The sequence below is a fragment of the Sorex araneus genome, chromosome 8 (assembly GCF_027595985.1).
Source record: "Sorex araneus isolate mSorAra2 chromosome 8, mSorAra2.pri, whole genome shotgun sequence".
NCBI lineage: Eukaryota > Metazoa > Chordata > Mammalia > Eulipotyphla > Soricidae > Sorex > Sorex araneus.
This window is the reverse complement of record NC_073309.1, coordinates 70501233-70520330: the sequence shown is the minus strand read 5'-3', so window position 1 is coordinate 70520330 and position 19098 is coordinate 70501233. Positions and strand designations below refer to the sequence as shown.

At 39.1% G+C, this 19098-nt stretch overlaps 1 protein-coding gene across 5 annotated transcripts in view; it reads left to right on the top strand.

The window, feature by feature from the left end:
* The window catches only part of TLCD4 (TLC domain containing 4), a 75085-nt gene extending 58801 nt beyond the window's left edge, over positions 1-16284 (top strand). For all 5 annotated transcript variants that reach the window (XM_055145276.1, XM_055145274.1, XM_055145275.1 and 2 more), the window contains one exon: positions 15857-16284. In XM_055145276.1, the coding sequence (XP_055001251.1) occupies positions 15857-16175 (319 nt within the window). In that variant the 3' untranslated portion in view covers positions 16176-16284. The remainder of the gene's footprint in view (positions 1-15856) is intronic.
* The last annotated feature ends 2814 nt before the right edge of the window (positions 16285-19098 follow it).

The following is a 19098-nucleotide window of genomic DNA, read 5'->3' as shown; positions in this document are numbered from 1 at the left end:
AGTACATTTCATATTTCCATACAGAACTCACTACTGTTGATTAGAAATTTTCCCCAACATCAGGCCTGCTGAATAAGCATCATCTAATAAATTCTCTTCCTTGGTAAAGGTGAAGACTTTGAGTCCGCGCGGCCGCTATCGGACTCAAATAGAAACTTTTGGGTTTCTAATATTTTAGCTCAGTTCGCAGTCAAAGTGCATGGCTGCAAGAATCTGCTCTGGTGCCAAAATGGGTTAGGAGACCTCAGGATCACAGTCAGTAGGCGGGAGGCTCTGCTTCTCGTGCCGCGGCTCTCGGTTCATCTCTGGGCGGAAGGCGCGCCGGGAACACCTCCCCTCCCAGGATCACCTACAGGCTACGTCACTAAAGAAAGTCCTACCTCCTGGTGTAGGGGTCTTAGAGGGTGGCTCTCACCGCGTGGCTGCTGCCGCTGCCGCCATTTTCGCTCAGAAAAATGGGGTGGAGAGGGAAAAAAATCCCTCCCCGCCTGCCCAGGATTTTCGCTATCACTAATCCCAGCTTTTTGTAGCTGCAGCTGGGTGAAACTCTTGTGTGTTGTCATCACAGACTTACTCAGCCCACTTAGAATAACCTAGGTTACTGTAAAGTTCTATCTCTCTTTTACACTTTCTTATAGCTCTATGTGAAATTGCATAGTAATCATTTAATTAATTGCTTTCTGAGTGAATGACTTCCGAAAGGCAACCAATTGCTCTTTAGCATATTCATCTCTTGAGTGGGATTCAGATGATGACACTTTAAAAGAGGAGTGAATTACCATTGATACTAAAGGTAATTCATTTTGTCTTTGGATTTAAGTTTTTAGAAATGTAATATCATATATAATAAAGATAATAAATAATATATTTTTATCAATATAAATAATTTAAATATATTATTCAATTTTTATAGTAGAAACTCATGTACTTTTCTAAAAGCTTTGGGTCTTATAAATAAAGAAAATGGGAAATAGGTTTGGAATATAAGCAAGATTTGGCATAGTGGCATAGCAAGGAAGTTATAACAGAATTGGATGCAGCTATGTTAGTGTTTTCCATAGTTCTTTAAATTATAGCTTATGGATTCTTTATGCTTTGTTTTAGAGCTTTGCATAATCTGGGTGCATGTGTTGTGTTATTTAGGAGGACTAAATAAAGCTAAATAAAGCATCCAGGCTTCATTGAACTTTCTGCTTCTAACTTATACCCTTTCATCAGTTTTTTTTTAATGAAAACCTAGTTTTTTTTCTTATCTAAATGCTTATAGATACTCTTAGGACATTTATAAATTGCTATTAAAACGAGGTTTCCTCCTCATGTCTGTGTTCTTCCTTGAACAGAAGAACTCACTTGTTTCTTTACCTTTTTGCTCACTTAGTTTTTCACACTGAAAAGCCCATGTTCTCTCTCTCTCCCTTCCCCCGCCCCTCTCTCCCTCTCTCTTCATCCTACTATACCCAATAAGGCTCAGGGCTTACTCCTGCCTCTGTGCTCAGGGATCACTCCTGGCAGGGCTCACGGAGCCATATGGGGGTCTGGGGACTGAACCACATGACTGCTGTATCATCTCTCCAGCCTAGCTCTTATTCTCTCCTGGACACCTACTTCCCTCTTTCTCTCCATTCACATCTTTCTAAACAAAATAAAATGACTTATAGAAACTTTGCATCCATGTTCCTTATTATTTCAATTTCATAAACTGAATACTTATTCTGTACCTAAATTTCCCAGTCTCTTCCTTCAAGAGGCTTTGAGTACAGAATCTCAAGTTATATCTTTGAGAAAAAAACTTAAAAGTAATGTAAGGTATTGAGAAAATGCATTACATACAAAGGGGGAAGGAAAAAAAGTGCTGGCATCTTAATGGTATTCAAATAGCCATTTAAAATTTAAAATTTATTTTATAAATTATTGGGACCAAATTAAGTTATTGTTTCTATGGATTATTTCTATTATTATTTATTAGATTGGAAATTGAAAGTGAGATATTTAAAATATTTATTGACTTAATATTATTTTTGTTACCATAATTTTTGTGTCAAGCATAACAGCACTGCCAAAAATAAAAATGATTTTGTGAAAACATGTCATTTTACATCCTTGCAAGTCCCTTTAATCCCTAGTATGAGAAAATTCAGCTGGGGTCTCAAATCAACTTCTGTTTTTTATCTGTTCTGATACTTTTTTTTGGCTAAAGCATATGAAAAAAATCTGGCCTCTTAGAATTAATAATGAAATAGGAAATGGAAGAGTATTTTAGTCATCTCTTTAGTAATTGTTGATATTCTTTAGTGTTAGACTGAAATAGACCAAGTGAGAGTTAATTTAAAGATTAGGTAAGTATGGAATCTGAAATCTTACCAGTACACTGTATAGTTGTACCCCAATCCACTGGTTTTTCTTGCATTTTGTAAATTTCTACCCTGGAGTAATTTTGTATCGCAATGCTCTAGTTAGTGGGAAAATACTGGTTTGCTGAGTAATGTACATTTTCCGGATGGTGATATGTTAGATAATATGTATATTTTGAATTAAATTACCACTGATCTCATTCCCCTTACCCTGAAGGAGCCTCTAGTGCGGCACCACTGGGAAGAACAAGTAAAGAGAGGCTGCTAAAATCTCAGGGCTAGGACAAATGGAGGCATTAATGATGCCTGCTTGAGCAAATAGATGATCAACGGAATGACAGTGACAATGATGCAGTGATACCACTGATGTCATCAGAAAAGTCTTTAAGTCTTGGGAGGCTATCAAACTATCAAGGCAGAATTTTTTTTCCCAAGATTCATTTGCAAGTTAATTTTATAGCAACAAGTACTACTGTGTTTTCTTTTCTTGAACCCACTGGCTTATTCTATTTATTTTTGATATAATATCTGCCAAATCTACAAGCCTAAGTAACCAAAGTCAGTCATTCTTTCAAGTAAAAATTCTATTTTATAAGGGCAAGATACCAGCTTAGTGCACAATGAAGTGGTCCAAGGCTCTTTCTCCAGACAACCACGGTACTTCCGGTCTTTGTAGTGGTGTTAGTGTTTTAGGCATTCCCACTTTACCACACAGACTATTGAAAAACTGTGTACTCAGATGCCAAGATTAAAAACCATTAATAATTTCCTGCTTTTTTACACCAAACTTTTTTTTTAATTAGTGGGGGTTCCCAAGTAGTGCTCAGAGGTCCTGAGCAGGCAGGGGTCCAGTAATATTCCATCAGAGCATGGGCCTTAGAGTCTGGTGCAGTTCAGATCCTGTGGTGCTGTGGGGAGCGGGGCATTGCCCCAGGTATGTGGGAATTGGACCAGGGTGGGACATAGGCAAAGCATGAACCCATATCCCCTGTGTGTCTCTCCAGCACTCATTAGCAACATCCTTAAGTGAGACTTTTATTATGAGACTTCCTTAAATAGGCACCTCCCTTTTATTTTTGATTTTTGGGCTAGGTGCTTAGGGCTCACTCCCTGCTGTGTTATCTCCTTTCTTTCTAACATGTGTGATGTGCTTAAAAAAAATACCATGGCTCCTAGTATCATTTTGTACCATCACGATCTGTGCTAAGATGCCAGCAGTTCTATCATTGCTTTGTGTCAGATAGAGGTCAGTGCAATGAAAAAGACCAGTAAAAAGACAGCTAACATTTTAGTATTAATAGGAAAATAGTTTGACCTTGTAGACACCCTTATCTGCTACACAGGTGGGGTGGAGGGCTGGGGGGTGGGGGGCGGTGGGGGAGGTTTACCGTGGTTCTTGGTGGTGGAATATATGCACTGGTGAAGGGACAGGTGTTCGAGCATTATGTAACTGAGACTTAAGACTGAAAGCTTTGTAACTTTCCACATGGTAATTCAATAAAAATTAAAAAGTCTCATGGGTCCCTTGGGCCCACCAAGAGCACAGCCAGGGGTGGTCCCAAAACAGAAACAAAAAACCATTTTGAAACTGTGGTTCATTTATACTTGTGAAATTTTTCATGCAAAATTTCACAGAGTCTAACTACTGGGATACAGTGTTTTTTAAAATGTTTTAGGATTAAAAAAATAAAATAAAATAAAATGTTTTAGGATTTATTTTCAGAAGAGGGGGCCAAAGTGATAGTACAAAGAGTAGGACACTTACTTACCTTGCAGGTGTCCACCCTGGGTTCAATTCCCAGCACTTCATTTGGTTCCCCAACTACCACCAAGAGTGATTTCTGATCATAGAGTCAGGAGCAAGTCCTGAGCACCACCAGGTGTGGCCCCAATACAAAAAAAAAAACAAATTATTTTTCATAAGTGGAAGGGGCAGAGAAACCCTCCATTCAAGGAGGAAAAAGATGGATGTGAGTTTTTGAGAAGTGGAATTAACACACAACATGAAAGAACTGTAAAGAGTGTTAGGAGGAAGGAGGTGCATGTTGAGGGTCTTCAATGCCAGAGAAAGCTTTGAAGTCAAAGACAGAATGTAGTTTAGTGAGGAGAGAGATTTTGAGAACTGTATCGAGTAGTTCTAGTTGTTGGTGCTTGTTAGACTGATAAGAGGTTAGCATATCGCTCTAAGTTGAATGAATGGTGGGACTTTATTAGTCCAGAAAATAAGCAGGAGAGCAAGCTAGACTGTAGGAATAGAGATGATGTAGTAGAGGTTCTGAGGGTATGAAAAGTGGGATAAAAACTAGATGAGAAATAAAAAAATCGCTATAAGGGGCATGTTTAAGATAATGTCTACACTGGAGTTGGAAGAATAGGAATTGACCTTCAGTAGGAAGCTCACCATGGTAGGTGCGTGCGTAGAAGGGATGGGGCAGGGACACTGGTAGAGGACAGTGGATTCTCTGGTGAAGGGTGTAGTGTTGAACATTCTGTGCACAAAGCCCTACCATTAACAGGATTGAAAATCATGGTGCTTAAGAGACTATTAAAAATGATTTTTCAAAAATTGAAAATTAATTTTGAAAATAAATATTTTGAAAATAAAGAAAGTGAAGAGGGGATGTGCTGTTTGGCTTGGAGGTGTGTGCTAAGAGGACAAGTAGAATGCCTGAGTGGAAATGTAGGCAGAGATCAAGAGAGACATTTTGGTCAGACTGAGTGGGCATTTGAAGTCATTTGAAAGATTAAGTGGAATTTGTAGTATTCATGCATAAGAGAAGAAACAGTTGATAATATTGGGGTGAAAAAACAATTTTTCTAAAATTAGGTTCCCAGTCTCTAAGTTTCCAGAGTTTATTCATTAAATACATTTGTTTACATGACTAACATAATTATTTTTTTAAATTTTATTAATGAATCACCATGGAGGGTACAGATACAGGTTTACATATTCTCGTGCTTATGTTTCGGTCATATACAGCTTGAGTATCTATCCCTCCACCAGTGCCCGTTCTCCACTGTTAACCCCATCATCCCTCCTACCCCCTCCCACCTCCTCCCACCCCATTCCCCTCCCCACTCCGCCTTATTGGCAGAGCATTCCCCTCTTCCCTCTCTCCCTTTGGGCATTGTGGTTAGTAATGGAGGTCTTTGGGTGGCCAATGTGTTTGATCTGTAGTCTGCTCCGTGCACGCCTCTCCCATCCCGAACAGGTCCTCCCACCACATTTTTGCTTGGTATTCCCTTCTCTATCTGAGCTGCCCTTTCCCCCCAGCATGTCAGGCTGGTCTCCAAGCCATGGAGCAAATCTGGTACTTATTTCTGTTATTCTTGGGTGTTAGAACTCCATTCTGTTGTTTTATATTCCGCAGATGAGTGCAATTCTTCTATGTCTGTCCCTCTCTTTCTGACTCATTTCATTTAGCATGATACTTTCCATGTTGATCCACTTGTATGCAAAGTTCATGACTTCATCTTTTCTGACAGCTGCATAGTGTTCCATTGTATAGATGTACCAAAGTTTCTTTAGCCAGTCATCTGTTCTTGGGCATTTCGGGTTTTTTCCAGATTTTGGCTATCGTAAATAGTGCTGCGATGAACATACATGTGCAGATGTTATTTGGGCTATATTTTTTTGCTTCTCCGGAGTATATTCCCAGAAGTGGAATTGCTGGGTCAAATGGGAGCTCGATTTCTAATTTTTTGAGGAACGACCATATTGTTTCCCAGAATGGTTGAACAAGTCGGCATTCCCACCAGCAGTGTAGGAGGGTCCCTTTCTCCCCACATCCTATCCAACAGCGGTTGCTTTTGTTCTTTTGAATGTGTGTCAGTCTCTGTAGTGTGAGGTGGTATCTCATGGTTGTTTTGATCTGCATCTCCCTGATGATTAGTGATGCAGAGCATTTTTTCATATACCTTTTGGCCATTCGTATTTCTTCCTTGAGAAAGTTTCTGTTCATTTCTTTGGCCCATTTTCTGATGGGGCTGGATGTTTACTTATTGTAGAGTTCAACCAGTGCCTTATATACCCTTGATATCAACCCCTTATCAGATGGGTATTGGGTAAATATTCTTTCCCATTCTGTAGATTGCCTTTGTATTCGGGTCACTGTGTCTTTTGCGGTGCAGAAGCTTCTTAGTTTAATATAATCCCATTTGTTTATTTCTGTTTTTACTTGATTGCTTAGTTCCGTGTCATCTTTGAAAATATCTTTGGCTTCAATATATCAGGGTTTTTCCGACCTTGTCTTCAATGTACCTTATGGATTGTGGTCTGATGTTGAGGTCTTTAATCCGTTTTGATCTGACTTTTGTGCATGGTGTCAGGTCGAGGTCTAAACCCATTCTTTTACATGTGGCTGACCAGTTATGCCAGCACCATTTGTTAAAGAGGCTTTCCTTGCTCCACTTCACATTTCTTGCTCCCTTATCAAAGATTAGGTGTTCATACAATTGGGGTGGTGTGTAGGGATATTCCACCCTGTTCTATTGGTCTGTGGCTCTGTTCTTGTTCCAGTACCATGCTGTTTTAATTGGACTAACATAATTATTATATTTGCAACCAAGATATAACTAGGGTCAGTTCATGGTCTAGGCTCTGTGATTTCCCAGAAACAGCACAGCTTCCAATTCTTTACTGGAATTTTCCCAAGAATTTTAACAAAGATACAGTTTATTGTACACAGCAATAACTTTTCAAAATTCCCTTTCTTCTTGAATTCATACTATTTCCTGGATCCCACAGCTTTCTCGAGACTCATTCAAGTTTATGATTCTTAATCTCTTAGTTCCTTACACTCAGCAAACTAGTACCAGGTAGGAGCTGACCAATGGCTTACATCCTTTTTTCTTATTTTCTTTCTTCTTCACAAGTGCCCTCCTTCTTTCCAAATGTGAATTTGGCTAGACAATCACCTGTTTTCACACTCTTGGTAGTGAGTACCACACTCTGCACAATTGACTCCCAGGAACCTTAGTTGAAAAGTTTTTGTTCTGTCAGAAGAAGGGACAGGGAAAGAAGAATGCTGAATGATGAAATACAGAAGTTCTTTCTGGGCTAGGAGAGAATAACAACCCCCTAACTTGTTATTAGTTTCTGCCTTTCTCAATAATAACCATATAAGTAGTGGATTAAAGAGAGTGTTTTCTCTCTCCATCTTTCCCACATGCATCTTCGTTATTTATGTCTTATGCCCCTCCCCCTCTCAGCTTCACTATGTAACATTCAAAACTTATTAGCCTTCATGTGTTAGAATGAGCAAGCAAGTAAGACGACATGGATTCCAGCAAAATCAGTGACCCTGACAAAAGTGAGGTGGTAAGGACAATTATATGACATGGTAATTATATAGTGAAGCCAAAGGGCAAATTCTTTAAGTCTGAGTCTATAAATAATTACCTTTCCAGACAACCAGAAATTTGGGAAGTATGTGAAGTTCTTGGAGAACAGCAAACTGTCAGAGCTAAATATAGTATGTGATTTATGGCATTGCAAAGGAAAAGGATACATTGGTTGAGTCATAAGAGAGCAGTTGAATTACTGTAATCATTTGAGGTTGGAGATGCTGAAGACCAGAAACATAATGGCACAGAGGGAGTGAAATTACAGAAGATGGAATTAGGGAAAGATTGGGAAGAATTTTAGGAGGGTAGATGTGGGCAGGAGAGATATTGCAGGGGTAAAGTGCTTGCCTTGTACATGACCTGATTCCTGACACCTCATCCGATGCTCATATGGTTCCCTGAGCACCTCCAGTGTGACCCAGAGCACTGCTAGATGTGCTTAAGCTTCCCTTCTCTTTACCAAGGAAGGATGGACAGGACTTGGTTACGGGTGATAAGGATTAGTTTAGGGCAATACAGATTTTGACTTAGGTGATGGACAGGGGTATCCTGTTGATTAAGACTGGGAAATCAGAAGAAAACCTGGCAGTTTTCTGTCGTGGTGATGACAATGGGGGGTGCTTACAAATGATAATTAATCTCCTATTCCACAGTCATTTCTCCTGAATATCCTAGTCTCTTAGTCTTTGTAGTGCAATACTGTCTCTTTTTTAACTACCAAGTTGGGGGGATCTTGCTCAGGAGGTCTCCTCTTATACCATGGTACAGTTTCCTGTGCTTTCCCCTGCTCTTAAATAAAATCTCCTCTGAATTATAGGGGGGAAAATGTTTTGCTTTCTTAGGTTGGACAGTTTCTGCTTTAGTTATGACTAATTAAGTTAAATTGAATATTGAAATACATTGATATATTTCACATTTACCATAAAAAATGAGTTTAAGTTAGGGAAGATTTTTTTTTCACATACCCAGCAGTGCTTGGGCCTTATTCCTGGCTCTGTGCTCAGAGATCACTCCTGTTGATGCTTGGGGGACCCCGTGGAGTGCAGGGGGATCAAGCATGGGCCGACTGTGTGCCAGGCTGCTGTACTGTCATTCCGGCCCTAGCAAAGAAGTTTATAAAGAGGGAAAAAGAAAAAAAATTGAATTATAAATTGATTTTGTATTTGGGGCAATACTCATTAGTGCTCTGGTATACTCTAGCTTAGTTCTTGGGGTTGTTCTCAATTGGGGGACCGTGTGGTGCTGGGGATTGAACCTGAGGCTCCTGGATATAAGTCATATATTCTAGCAGCTCTCTGCCAAAAACAGACTGTGTTTGAAATAGTTTGTTTGATCAGGGACATCCTGGATGGTGTGCAGAAGCTACACCTAGCTCTGTGCTGGGAGGATTCCCCCAGTGATGTCCAAAGGATACTCAGGTGCACCATCGTCATAAATAAATGCTGTTACTCCACATGGGCTTTTTTGCTCCTTCCCTGCCATAAACTCATTTCTATTCATGAATATTTATTTCTTTGGATTGTAGTCCAACATTACTCTTTTTTGTTTGCTTGTTTTGTTTTGATTGTTAACGTTTTTGCCGGGGCAGCAGTGGGACAGGGCCTTTTTTTGGTTTTAGTTGGCTGTGTGTCTCTTTGGCATAACCTCATCATTTGGTTGGGGGCTAGGGGAAACAGTACCCTGTGAACCATCCGGTACGAGGATTAAACCAGAGGCTCCCTCGTGCAGAACATGTGTGTCAACCCTTTGAACTCTCTCCTTAGCCCCCCACACTTTTAAAGGAATTCCTATTTGGCACTAAAAGTAATCTAGATGCATAGTGTATGTTATCTCTGTCCTTAAGTAACCCATTTCTTAAGGAGAGCTTGTTCCTTTTAGAAACCAAGATCTGGGTGTATTCTTTGCTCTTGGGGCATCCTTGTTTTTAATCTCCTGTCAGCTAACAACTTGGAAATATACTAATACTAACTAGAATATTTGCTAGCTAGATTTTTTTCCTATACAGGCTTATCTGTAGATCACTATTAAGTCAAATGTAAGTTCCTGTAAAAATTTCCAATGATAATCCAGCATCATTTGTATTAGTCTGGCCTTCTCCCCTTACTATGCACTTCCGCTCTAACTTACAAACCTGGTCTCCACTAAATCATCAGAATTTTTATTTGTATTTAAAATTCCCAATGTTTACATATATAATGATTCTCAGAAGTGTTCCCTTCCTCTATGAGGTGAGGCAAGTTTTAACAACTAGAGTACAGTTTCTGACATAGGTTTTGGTGTCTTGAATCTGACAGTCCCATTTACTTTCAAAGTTACTTCCATAGTGACTAGTTTTACCTCACTTCATTGATGTTATGTCATGAATTTGTAATGCAGTTATATTTTTTCATATACCTATGTTCCATTCTGTTATCCCTCAACCTTTTAATTGATTTTTTCAAAATTTACATATTTTCTAATATCATCTTATGGACTTTGATAAATACATGATACCCCTGTGTATACCACTGCAGTATCAGACATATTTCATCTGCTAAAATATCTCCTATGCTACTCTCTCCTCATTTTCTAAAGCCCCTGGTAACTCCCAATCTGTTTTCTGTCTTTGTAGTTCTGCTTTTTCTAGAATATCTTAGAAATGGAATCATAGAAACATAGGCAAAACTCTACATGACATAAAAGCATCATCTTGAAAGATTAAATGCCACTGAACAAGCAAATGGAATCAAAGATAAACAAACAGAACTACATCAAAATAAGAAGCTACTTTATCTCAAAGCAAACAATAGCCAGGATACAAGGACAGCCCACAGAATGAGAGAAATTATTTGCTCACCACCAAGGGTTAATATCCAAGATACATAAAGCACTGGTACCAGAAAAAGAAGCCCAACCCTATATAATAAATGGGGAGAAGAGATTAACAGAAACTTTCTCAAGAAGTACCAATGACCAAATTATATGTGAAAAATTGCTCTCAAAATAACAATGAGATATCATCTCACCCCACGAAGATTGGTACTGCACTGTTGTCCCATTGTTCATCGATTTTCTTGAGCAGGCACCGGTAACATCTCCATTGTGAGACTTGTTGTTACTGTTTTTGGCATATCAAATATGCCATGGGGAGCTTGCCAGGATCTGCCGTTTGGGCAGGATCTCTCGATAGCTTGCCGGGCTCTCCGAGAGAGACGGAGGAATCGAACCCGGGTCAGCTGAGTGCAAGGCAAACACCCTACCCGATGTGCTATCGCTCCAGTCCCAAGGATTGGTACATATTAAAAAAAAAAAAGAGTTGATGAGGATGTGTGGGGAAAGGGACCCTCACTCACTGCTGATGGAAATGGCAACTAGTTCAGCCCTTTTGGAAGCCAACATTATCATTCCTCAAAACTAGGAATTAAACACTCATTGAGCAAGTCTACTCCTGGGAATATACCCTAAGCATCCAAAAGCACTGGTCAGAAAAGACATTTGCTCTCCTGTGTTCATTGCAGCACTATTCACCACTGTAGCACTGTAACACTGTTGTCCCATTGTTCATCGATTTGCTCGAGCAGGCACCAGTAACGTCTCCATTGTGAGACTTGTTACTGTTTTTGGCATATCAGATATGCCTGGATATGCTATCGCTTGCCTGGCTCTGCCGTGCAGGCAAGATACTCTTGGTAGCTTGCCGGGCTCTCATAATAGCCAAAATCTGGAAAGAACTCGTTTCCCCAAACAGATGACTGGATAAAGAAGCTATGATACATAGACTCAGTGAAATACTACTCAGCCATAAGAAGATAAAGTGATGCGATTTGCTACTGTGTGGATGGATCTGGAAAGTATCCTGTTGAATGAAGTTAGCTAGAGGGAGGGGGACAGACACAGAATGATCTCTCAGAGATGGGATATAAAGAAATTTTTCAAGAGAACAACTAAGTCACAAAGGCAATAGAAATGTAGAGCAGAACTCTTCTTCAGTAGGAACCTTGCCGCTGAATAGGGGTGGTGGGGACAAGTTAGGGAAGGGAACGCTAGGGTGACAGTTGAGGGGACAAGTGCCTGCTGTAAGGGCCGGCGACGCTGGTGGAGGAAGGGATGCTGGTGAAGGGATTGGGGGTGGAGTATTGTAGGCCTGAAACTTACAGGTTGGTGAATTGCTTTGTAATATTATAATTCATGGTGATTAAAAAGCAAAAATGTAAGAAATGAAATCATATAGTCTAGCATTTTTAGGCTGAATTTTTTTCATTTAATACACATTTAATATTCTTGATTTTACATGCATTGACAGCTTCTTTTTATTGTTTAGTAGTATTCTGCTATATATACAGTTTATTTAACTCTAGAGTGATATGTTGTTTCCTGGTTTTGGTGATTATAGATAAAGGTGGCAAAATATTTATGTGCATTTGGACATAAGAATTGTACAACAGCTGGAAAAATAGAAGTGCGGCCTCTAAACTGTATACCATGAATATATTTAGCATTGTGTCTGCCATATTGTTTTCCAAAGTAGCTTTCCCATTTTACATTCCTACCACTATTTTTTAATTTAATTTTATTTTTATAAAGTAGTTCACAATATTTACTTGCATTTAATATTTGAACCCCATTCCGACCTCCATTACACCTTCCCACCCCATATTTTGGATGTTTCCATCCCAAACCCCAACCCCTGTCCCAAAGCAGAACTGAAATAATTTATTTTGCATTGTTTGTTATGAATAATCTGCTGAAAATGCTCCAAAAATAATTTTCTTAGAGGAGAGTGTATGAAGATTATTGTATTTACCCAGGGGCCATTAAGCCCTTCTATAAGAGATTACTAATATGTTGTTAAGAGTTGAGCCTTGTGTGCTTATATATATCTGTAAAAATATATTTTCTTCTAAGATTGGTTGCCTTCTGCTTTCACCTGTATCACCTGTTGTCCCATTGCTCATCGATTTGCTCTAGTGGGTGCCAGTAACCTTTCCATTCGTCTCTGTCACATGCTACTGTAACCCAATGGCATTTGTTCATTCGAGGAACATGAAAAGCATCAAACTGTTCATTCAGGGTCTTGACGAAGAAGTCTGACCAACTCATAGGTGGACAGCCAGGCGTTCTTTTGACGTCCCGTGGAATACAGTCGGTAACTGCTAGAGCATCATCAGCGCTCATCTCCAAATTGCATTACATATGTGGCCCATCTGATTTTGGACGCCTTGGCAAATGAGACAGCGTTCCTGATTCTCAATCTTTGATGGAGGTCGGAACTCCGGATTTCTTCTCTCACTTGAATGAAACGTGATACTCCAAGCATAGCTCTTTCGATTCCTCTTTGGGAGACCCGAATAGCATTCTCATCCTGTTTTCGTAACAAAAATGGGCCTTTTACTTTAAACCCCATCAAATGTGGTGCACTATTCTTAGAGTATGAGTGCTGTGAGGTATTAGAATCAGTCCAGGAATAGGTTGAGTCGTGGGCGCTACTCGGCCCAAGTGTGTGGAGAGCTTAGTGTATGGTGTCAGTTGAGTTTTGGTGGTTTTCGGCTGCCAAAGCTGAGTCCCTTGGGGCTGGAGGGGTGGCACCCGCCCCCCTCCAGGGTGCCAGGAATGTAACGGTTCCAGCGGCATGGCTATGACAGTGTCGTGTTATGCTCTCTTCCGGGAGAGAAGGACACTGAGTCTCTGTATCCTGGCCAGGGATGAGATTATCTGACTCCAGTCAGAAGTGGATTGTCCCACTACTATGAGTATTTCTTCTGCTCTGCATCTTTGCCAGCCATTGGTGCTGCCTATTTTTGACGTTTTAGGCATCCCTATAATATGTTGTAGGATTTAAATTTTTATTTTTCCAGTAGCTAGGCAGTCACACTCACAAACTACCTCCAGTGCCCTGTAATCCCATCAATGGCCAATATCCAGAGACTATAAAACCAAACTCCTGGAAGAGAATGAAGCAGAGTCTCTTGCCCAAGTGTCTGGCTTGGGGGCCACTTGGAAGGAGTGGGTTGAGTCTCCCTCCCCGCTCCAAGCACAACCCCGGCAGCTGAAGACCTCCAGAACCCATGCTCAAGGCCCCTCTCCACATGCTTGGATGAGCCTCACGCATAAAGGAACTGACAGAGGAACCCAGGTGTGCGGGATCTGGGGGTGAGATCTCCAAGCCTGCTCGGATTGGGACTGGGCCTCTTCCGCCCAGACCCCCCATTTTCTAGTAGCTAGGCGGTCACACCTACAAACTGCCCCCTCCTCCCCATGCCATATAATTCCATCAACGACCAACATCCAGAGACTATAAAAACAATGCTCTAGAAGCACATGGCCACATTTGTGGCCGTGAGATATCTTATAACCTAGTTCTCCCTCTCAGAAAACCTGGCAAACTACCGAGAGTTTCCTGCCCACATGGGAGAGCATGGCAAGCTCCCCATGGCGTATTCATATGCCAAATACAGTAACAATGATGGGTCTCATTCTCTTGACCCTGGAAGAGCCTCTAATGCGGCACTGTTGGGAAGGACGAGTAAAAAGAAGCTGCTAAAATCTCAGAGCTAGGATGAATGAAGACATTACTGGGCCTGCTTGAGCAAATCAACGATCAAGAGAATGATAGTGATAGTGATTTTTCTAATAATAATATTAAATACATTTTCATACATTTATTTCTCTTCTAATATTTTATCTGTTGAGTTTAAGATTTTCACCTGCTATGTACATTATGTACATTATGCTATGTAATCTATGTACATTAAATATAAATCATTATTCCTACATTTATATTTTCCCAGTGTGCGAAAGTTTTTAATTTTAATGCAGGCCAAGAAGCTTAGCATTTTCTTTTAGGGATAGTATATTATACTTACTGCCGTCATTAAATTTAAATTTCATACAGATTTTCATGTGTTTTTTCTCCAAGTTTCTAGTTTAAATCTGTGATCCATTTTGAGGTAATATTTTTGTAAGCTTTCAAGTCTCTAGAATGGTTCATTGTTCTACATATGTTTATTCAATTATTTTAGTACTGCTTTTTGGAAAGATAATTTTTTAACTTCCTTTAAACTATTATAAAGAAAATATCATATGGGAGGGGCAGACATAGTACAGGGCTTAAGGTGCTAGAGTTATATGTGGACCACCCCAGTTTGATCCCCGTCACCACATAAGGTCCTCTGTGCACTACCAGGAGTGATCCCTGAGCACAATGCTTAGGCTACACCTGAGCATCACAGGTGTGACCCCGACTCAGTTGAGGGTCCGGAGAAATAGGACAGCGGTGGAAGTGCATGCCTTGTATGTAACTGGCCCAGAATACTACTGGAATGGCCCGGGTATTTTCCAACATCACAGGACCCAAGCAGCATCAAATTCCTAAACCCTGGCATTGAACCACTGGCCTGGTTGGCCAAATATGACTTGGGAAACCTGCACAGCTGTCAAAATCAGTTGAGTATGTTTGTGTAGGACTCTTTTTGGGTTCTCTGGTTGTTCCACTCATTGATTTGTTCTTTCCCTGTGAATAGATACTTCCAAATTTCTATCACTGTATCATGTACCTTGAAAAGTGGATAGTGTTGGGGGCTGGAGTAGTAGTACATCGGATAGGGCATTTGCCTTGTATGTGGCCAATCAGGGTTGGATCACTGGCATCCCAAATGGTCCCCCGAGCACCACTAGGAGTAATTCTTTTTCTTTTTCTTCTTTTTTTTCAATGAATCATAGTGAGATATAGTTACAGACTTACAAACTTTCATGCTTACATTTCAATCAACAATAATCGAGTACCCATCCTTCCACCAGTGCCCATTCTCCACCACCAATGTTCCCAGTATCCCCCCTCCCCCACTCCCCCTTCACCAACCTCTGTGGCAGGCTAATTGATTCCCTTTTACTCTCTCTAAGAGTAATTCTTGAGTGCAGAGCCAGGGCTAACCCTGAGCATTGCTGGGTGTGACCCAAAAAGAACACCTTGCCGCAAAAAAAAAAAGGAAAGTTGATTATGAATTCTGCTGACTTTGTGTTTTTTTGTGTGCACCATTGGATTGGTTATTTTAGATTCATTGTCTCTCCACAAACATTTGAATTTGTGTGTTTACAGAATTCGAAAAGAAAATACCAAGATAAAAATAGTTGATCTTCAGAAATAGTACATAAATGTAACATTTCTTATTTTTTTGGTATAGGTGGTTCTTTGAAGTTCTGAAGTACCCTAAGTTTTCCAAAGCTAACATGATCAATGGAGTTCTCATGATGGTGGTGTTCTTCATTGTGCGGGTTGCTGCCATGCCGCCTTTTTATTACTATATTTATTCTGTGTATGGAACCGAACCCTACCTGAAGCTTGGACGTGTAATCCAATACTCCTGGATCTCTAGTTGTTCAGTTTTGGATGTACTGAATATCATGTGGATGATCAAAATTTCAAAGGGGTGCATCAAAGTCATCACTCTCTACAGAAAGGAGAATGCCAAAAACAGACTTCAGAATGGAAAACTCAACTGACATAGGTTATTGATGAGCATAGCTGATTACTACCTGTATTATATCTGCTGATGAGATACATTCTTGGCATGTTCTTGTGCTTCTTCATTAATAACACTTGTTATCCAGGGTTCTGGTGTGTTTTATTTCATATTAGAAAAGAAAAACTAATATTAGTTGTTATCTCAAGATTTCTTGTCTAATTTTCTTCTGCATGGATGAAGTTAATGGTTTCAATAAAAATCATAAATATAGTATGAATCTTTCCATAAAACTCTTAACCTTTGTTGGTATATTCTCTGTGAAAAGATGCTATACTTGGTCTTAGGTCTCTGATTTTGCGGAAAGAATGGGAATTGCTTTAAATCTGCAAATAACTCAACATTTTGTTCTACCACCCTCACTTCTTAATATGGTCATTAATACCTGTGTAAGGTTTAATATCTAAATTAGAGAAATGTTAATTCACAGATTACTAAAAGTAATGAAATTTTCACTTTAGATGTGCTACCATCTCTTGATACTGAAATATTTCACTTTGGAATTACTCAATCAGTAGATTTATAAAAAATTCCTATATTTTTGAGTTTTTTAGATATCATTTTAAAAATTGTAATCACTTATCAAAATATACTTTATTTATAGTAAAGCTAAGATGGGCTGGAGTGATAGCACAGCAGTAGGGCGTTCACCTTTCATGCGGCCGACCCGTGTTCAATTCCTCCGCCCCTCTCGGAGAGCCCAGCAAGCTACCGAGAGTATCGCACCCGAATGGCAGAGCCTGGCAAGCTACCCATGGCATATTGGATATACCAAATACAGAAATAATAAGTCTCACAATGAGAGACGTTACTGGTGCCCACTCGAGCAAATCAATGAGCAACGGGATGACAGTGACAGTGACAAACCTAAGACAGATCTTACAGGACTAAGAGATGAATTTCTCCTTCAAAAGGTGCATGTAATAGATTATTAGACTAAAAGGAGGAATAATTAAGAAAAAAAGTTTTCCCACTGCAGTTTCTGTTTCTTACACTTTTTTTCTTTTTTCTTTGCTTTTTGGGTCACACCCAGCGATGTACAGGGGTTACTCCTGGCTCTGCACTCAGGAATTACTCCTGGCAGTGCTCAGGGGACAATATGGGATGCTGGGAATCAAACCCGGGTCGGCCGCGTGCAAGCCCTACCCGCTGTGCTATCCCTCCAGCCCATCTTAGCTTTACTATAAATAAAGTATATTTTGATAAAATATGAAAAATATATTTCTATTTGCAAACATCTCCTAAGTTTAGAACCCAACAAAATCAGAACCAAAGTCTTATGCATTATGTATTTATCATACTTCTAAATAACCTCTTCTTAATGAAACTACACACAAAGGATTAATAATTTTTTTCATTGTTTTCACACTACTAGGTTAGTCCTGAATTTGAATGCTTTGAATTTTGATCCTTCTTAAAGGGAAAATTATAGGTAATTTACTCAAGTAGGATGACTGTTAATGACTGTTAATATTATTGTCTTATGTCATGATAAATGACAGGTGACTGGCCTTTAGTTTGTGTGTTTAAGTTCATTTGTGTGTTTAAGTTCATTTACTTTAGCTTTAGTTTTGCAACCCAAGTACAGTTTTCTGTTATTATTGTTGCCTTGATTTATTTTCTCAAGTACTTGACTAAAATAACTGTTCTTAAGAAAAATTTTTATTTTAATCAGCAGTGAATACTTGAATTTAATTGAAGTCAATATAAAAGATGCAATCCATTTGTTTTTACAATTTAAAATAAAACATTTGACTCCCTTTCATTCTTTCTTATGACAATGAAGGGACCTAGCTGGACATATTAAGACTTATAACTTGATTTGGCTGTCCAATGCCTATAGAACCTGATATGTTTTAGTATGTGCAAGATACTAATCTCAGTAACTGAAGGATAAATGGGATTGATTGACTATATTTATTTTTAAAAGAATTAAAAATAATGGGGCCAGGGAGATAGCTCAAAGGTCTGGAGCACATGTTTTTCATGCAGGAGCCCCAAGTCTGCTCCCCAGCACCACATGGTCCCTCAAGTTCCCCTTATATCCCCACCACAAATTAAAATAATGTGAAAAATAGGCATTTACCTTTGAAGCTAATAATATCAATGATTTATCACTAAGTTTAGTGACTTCCACATGATAGGAATTTATTTAAATATGTACTGATTATTTAGAGAGGGAATAGAAAGTATATGGTTTTATCTTATTCTTTTCTTGCTTTTTGCAAGGAAACTGGGCTTTTAAATGGAAAAAAATTTATTAAAAACTATTTTAGAAATTATTCCTTGGGAAACAAACAAAACTTGAAATCATATTTTTGACTCTTTGGATATTCCTAAGGTTTCTGAACGCAGATTTAAAATCCACCATCAAAATGAAGACAATGTAAAATGGCAATTTTGGTGAATCTCTATATAACAGTTTCAGTTTTCTTTATTTTATTTTTTACTTTTACATTTTTTTGCAGTGCTGGAGGTTGAACCCAGAATCTCAAGCATGCAGAATAAATTATCTATTGCTGAGCTACATCCCTGGCCATTTTTTTTTTGGTAGTTGCTCTTTCCTGCAAATATAAAACCTTATTTTTACTTTCATTGATAATGATGTTTCGTTAGTATATTTAGTTACTAGTAAGCATTAGTATCTTGAATGAAAGTGTGTTATTCCCTTAATCAGCATTCCTCATTTTATGCTAGCTGCATGGCAGCTAATTTCACATTCTGATTCAGTATCCAAAAGTGAAGTGTGTATACTTCCTCATAAAAACAACTGAAATGATACTGAAAACTAAACTGCTGCTTGGAAGTCAGATCCTGACAGGAGCAATACTTGTATCCACCATCAAAGGTATATAAGTACATTATTTATTAAACAAGGAGTTTTTCATTTGTTAAATGATAAA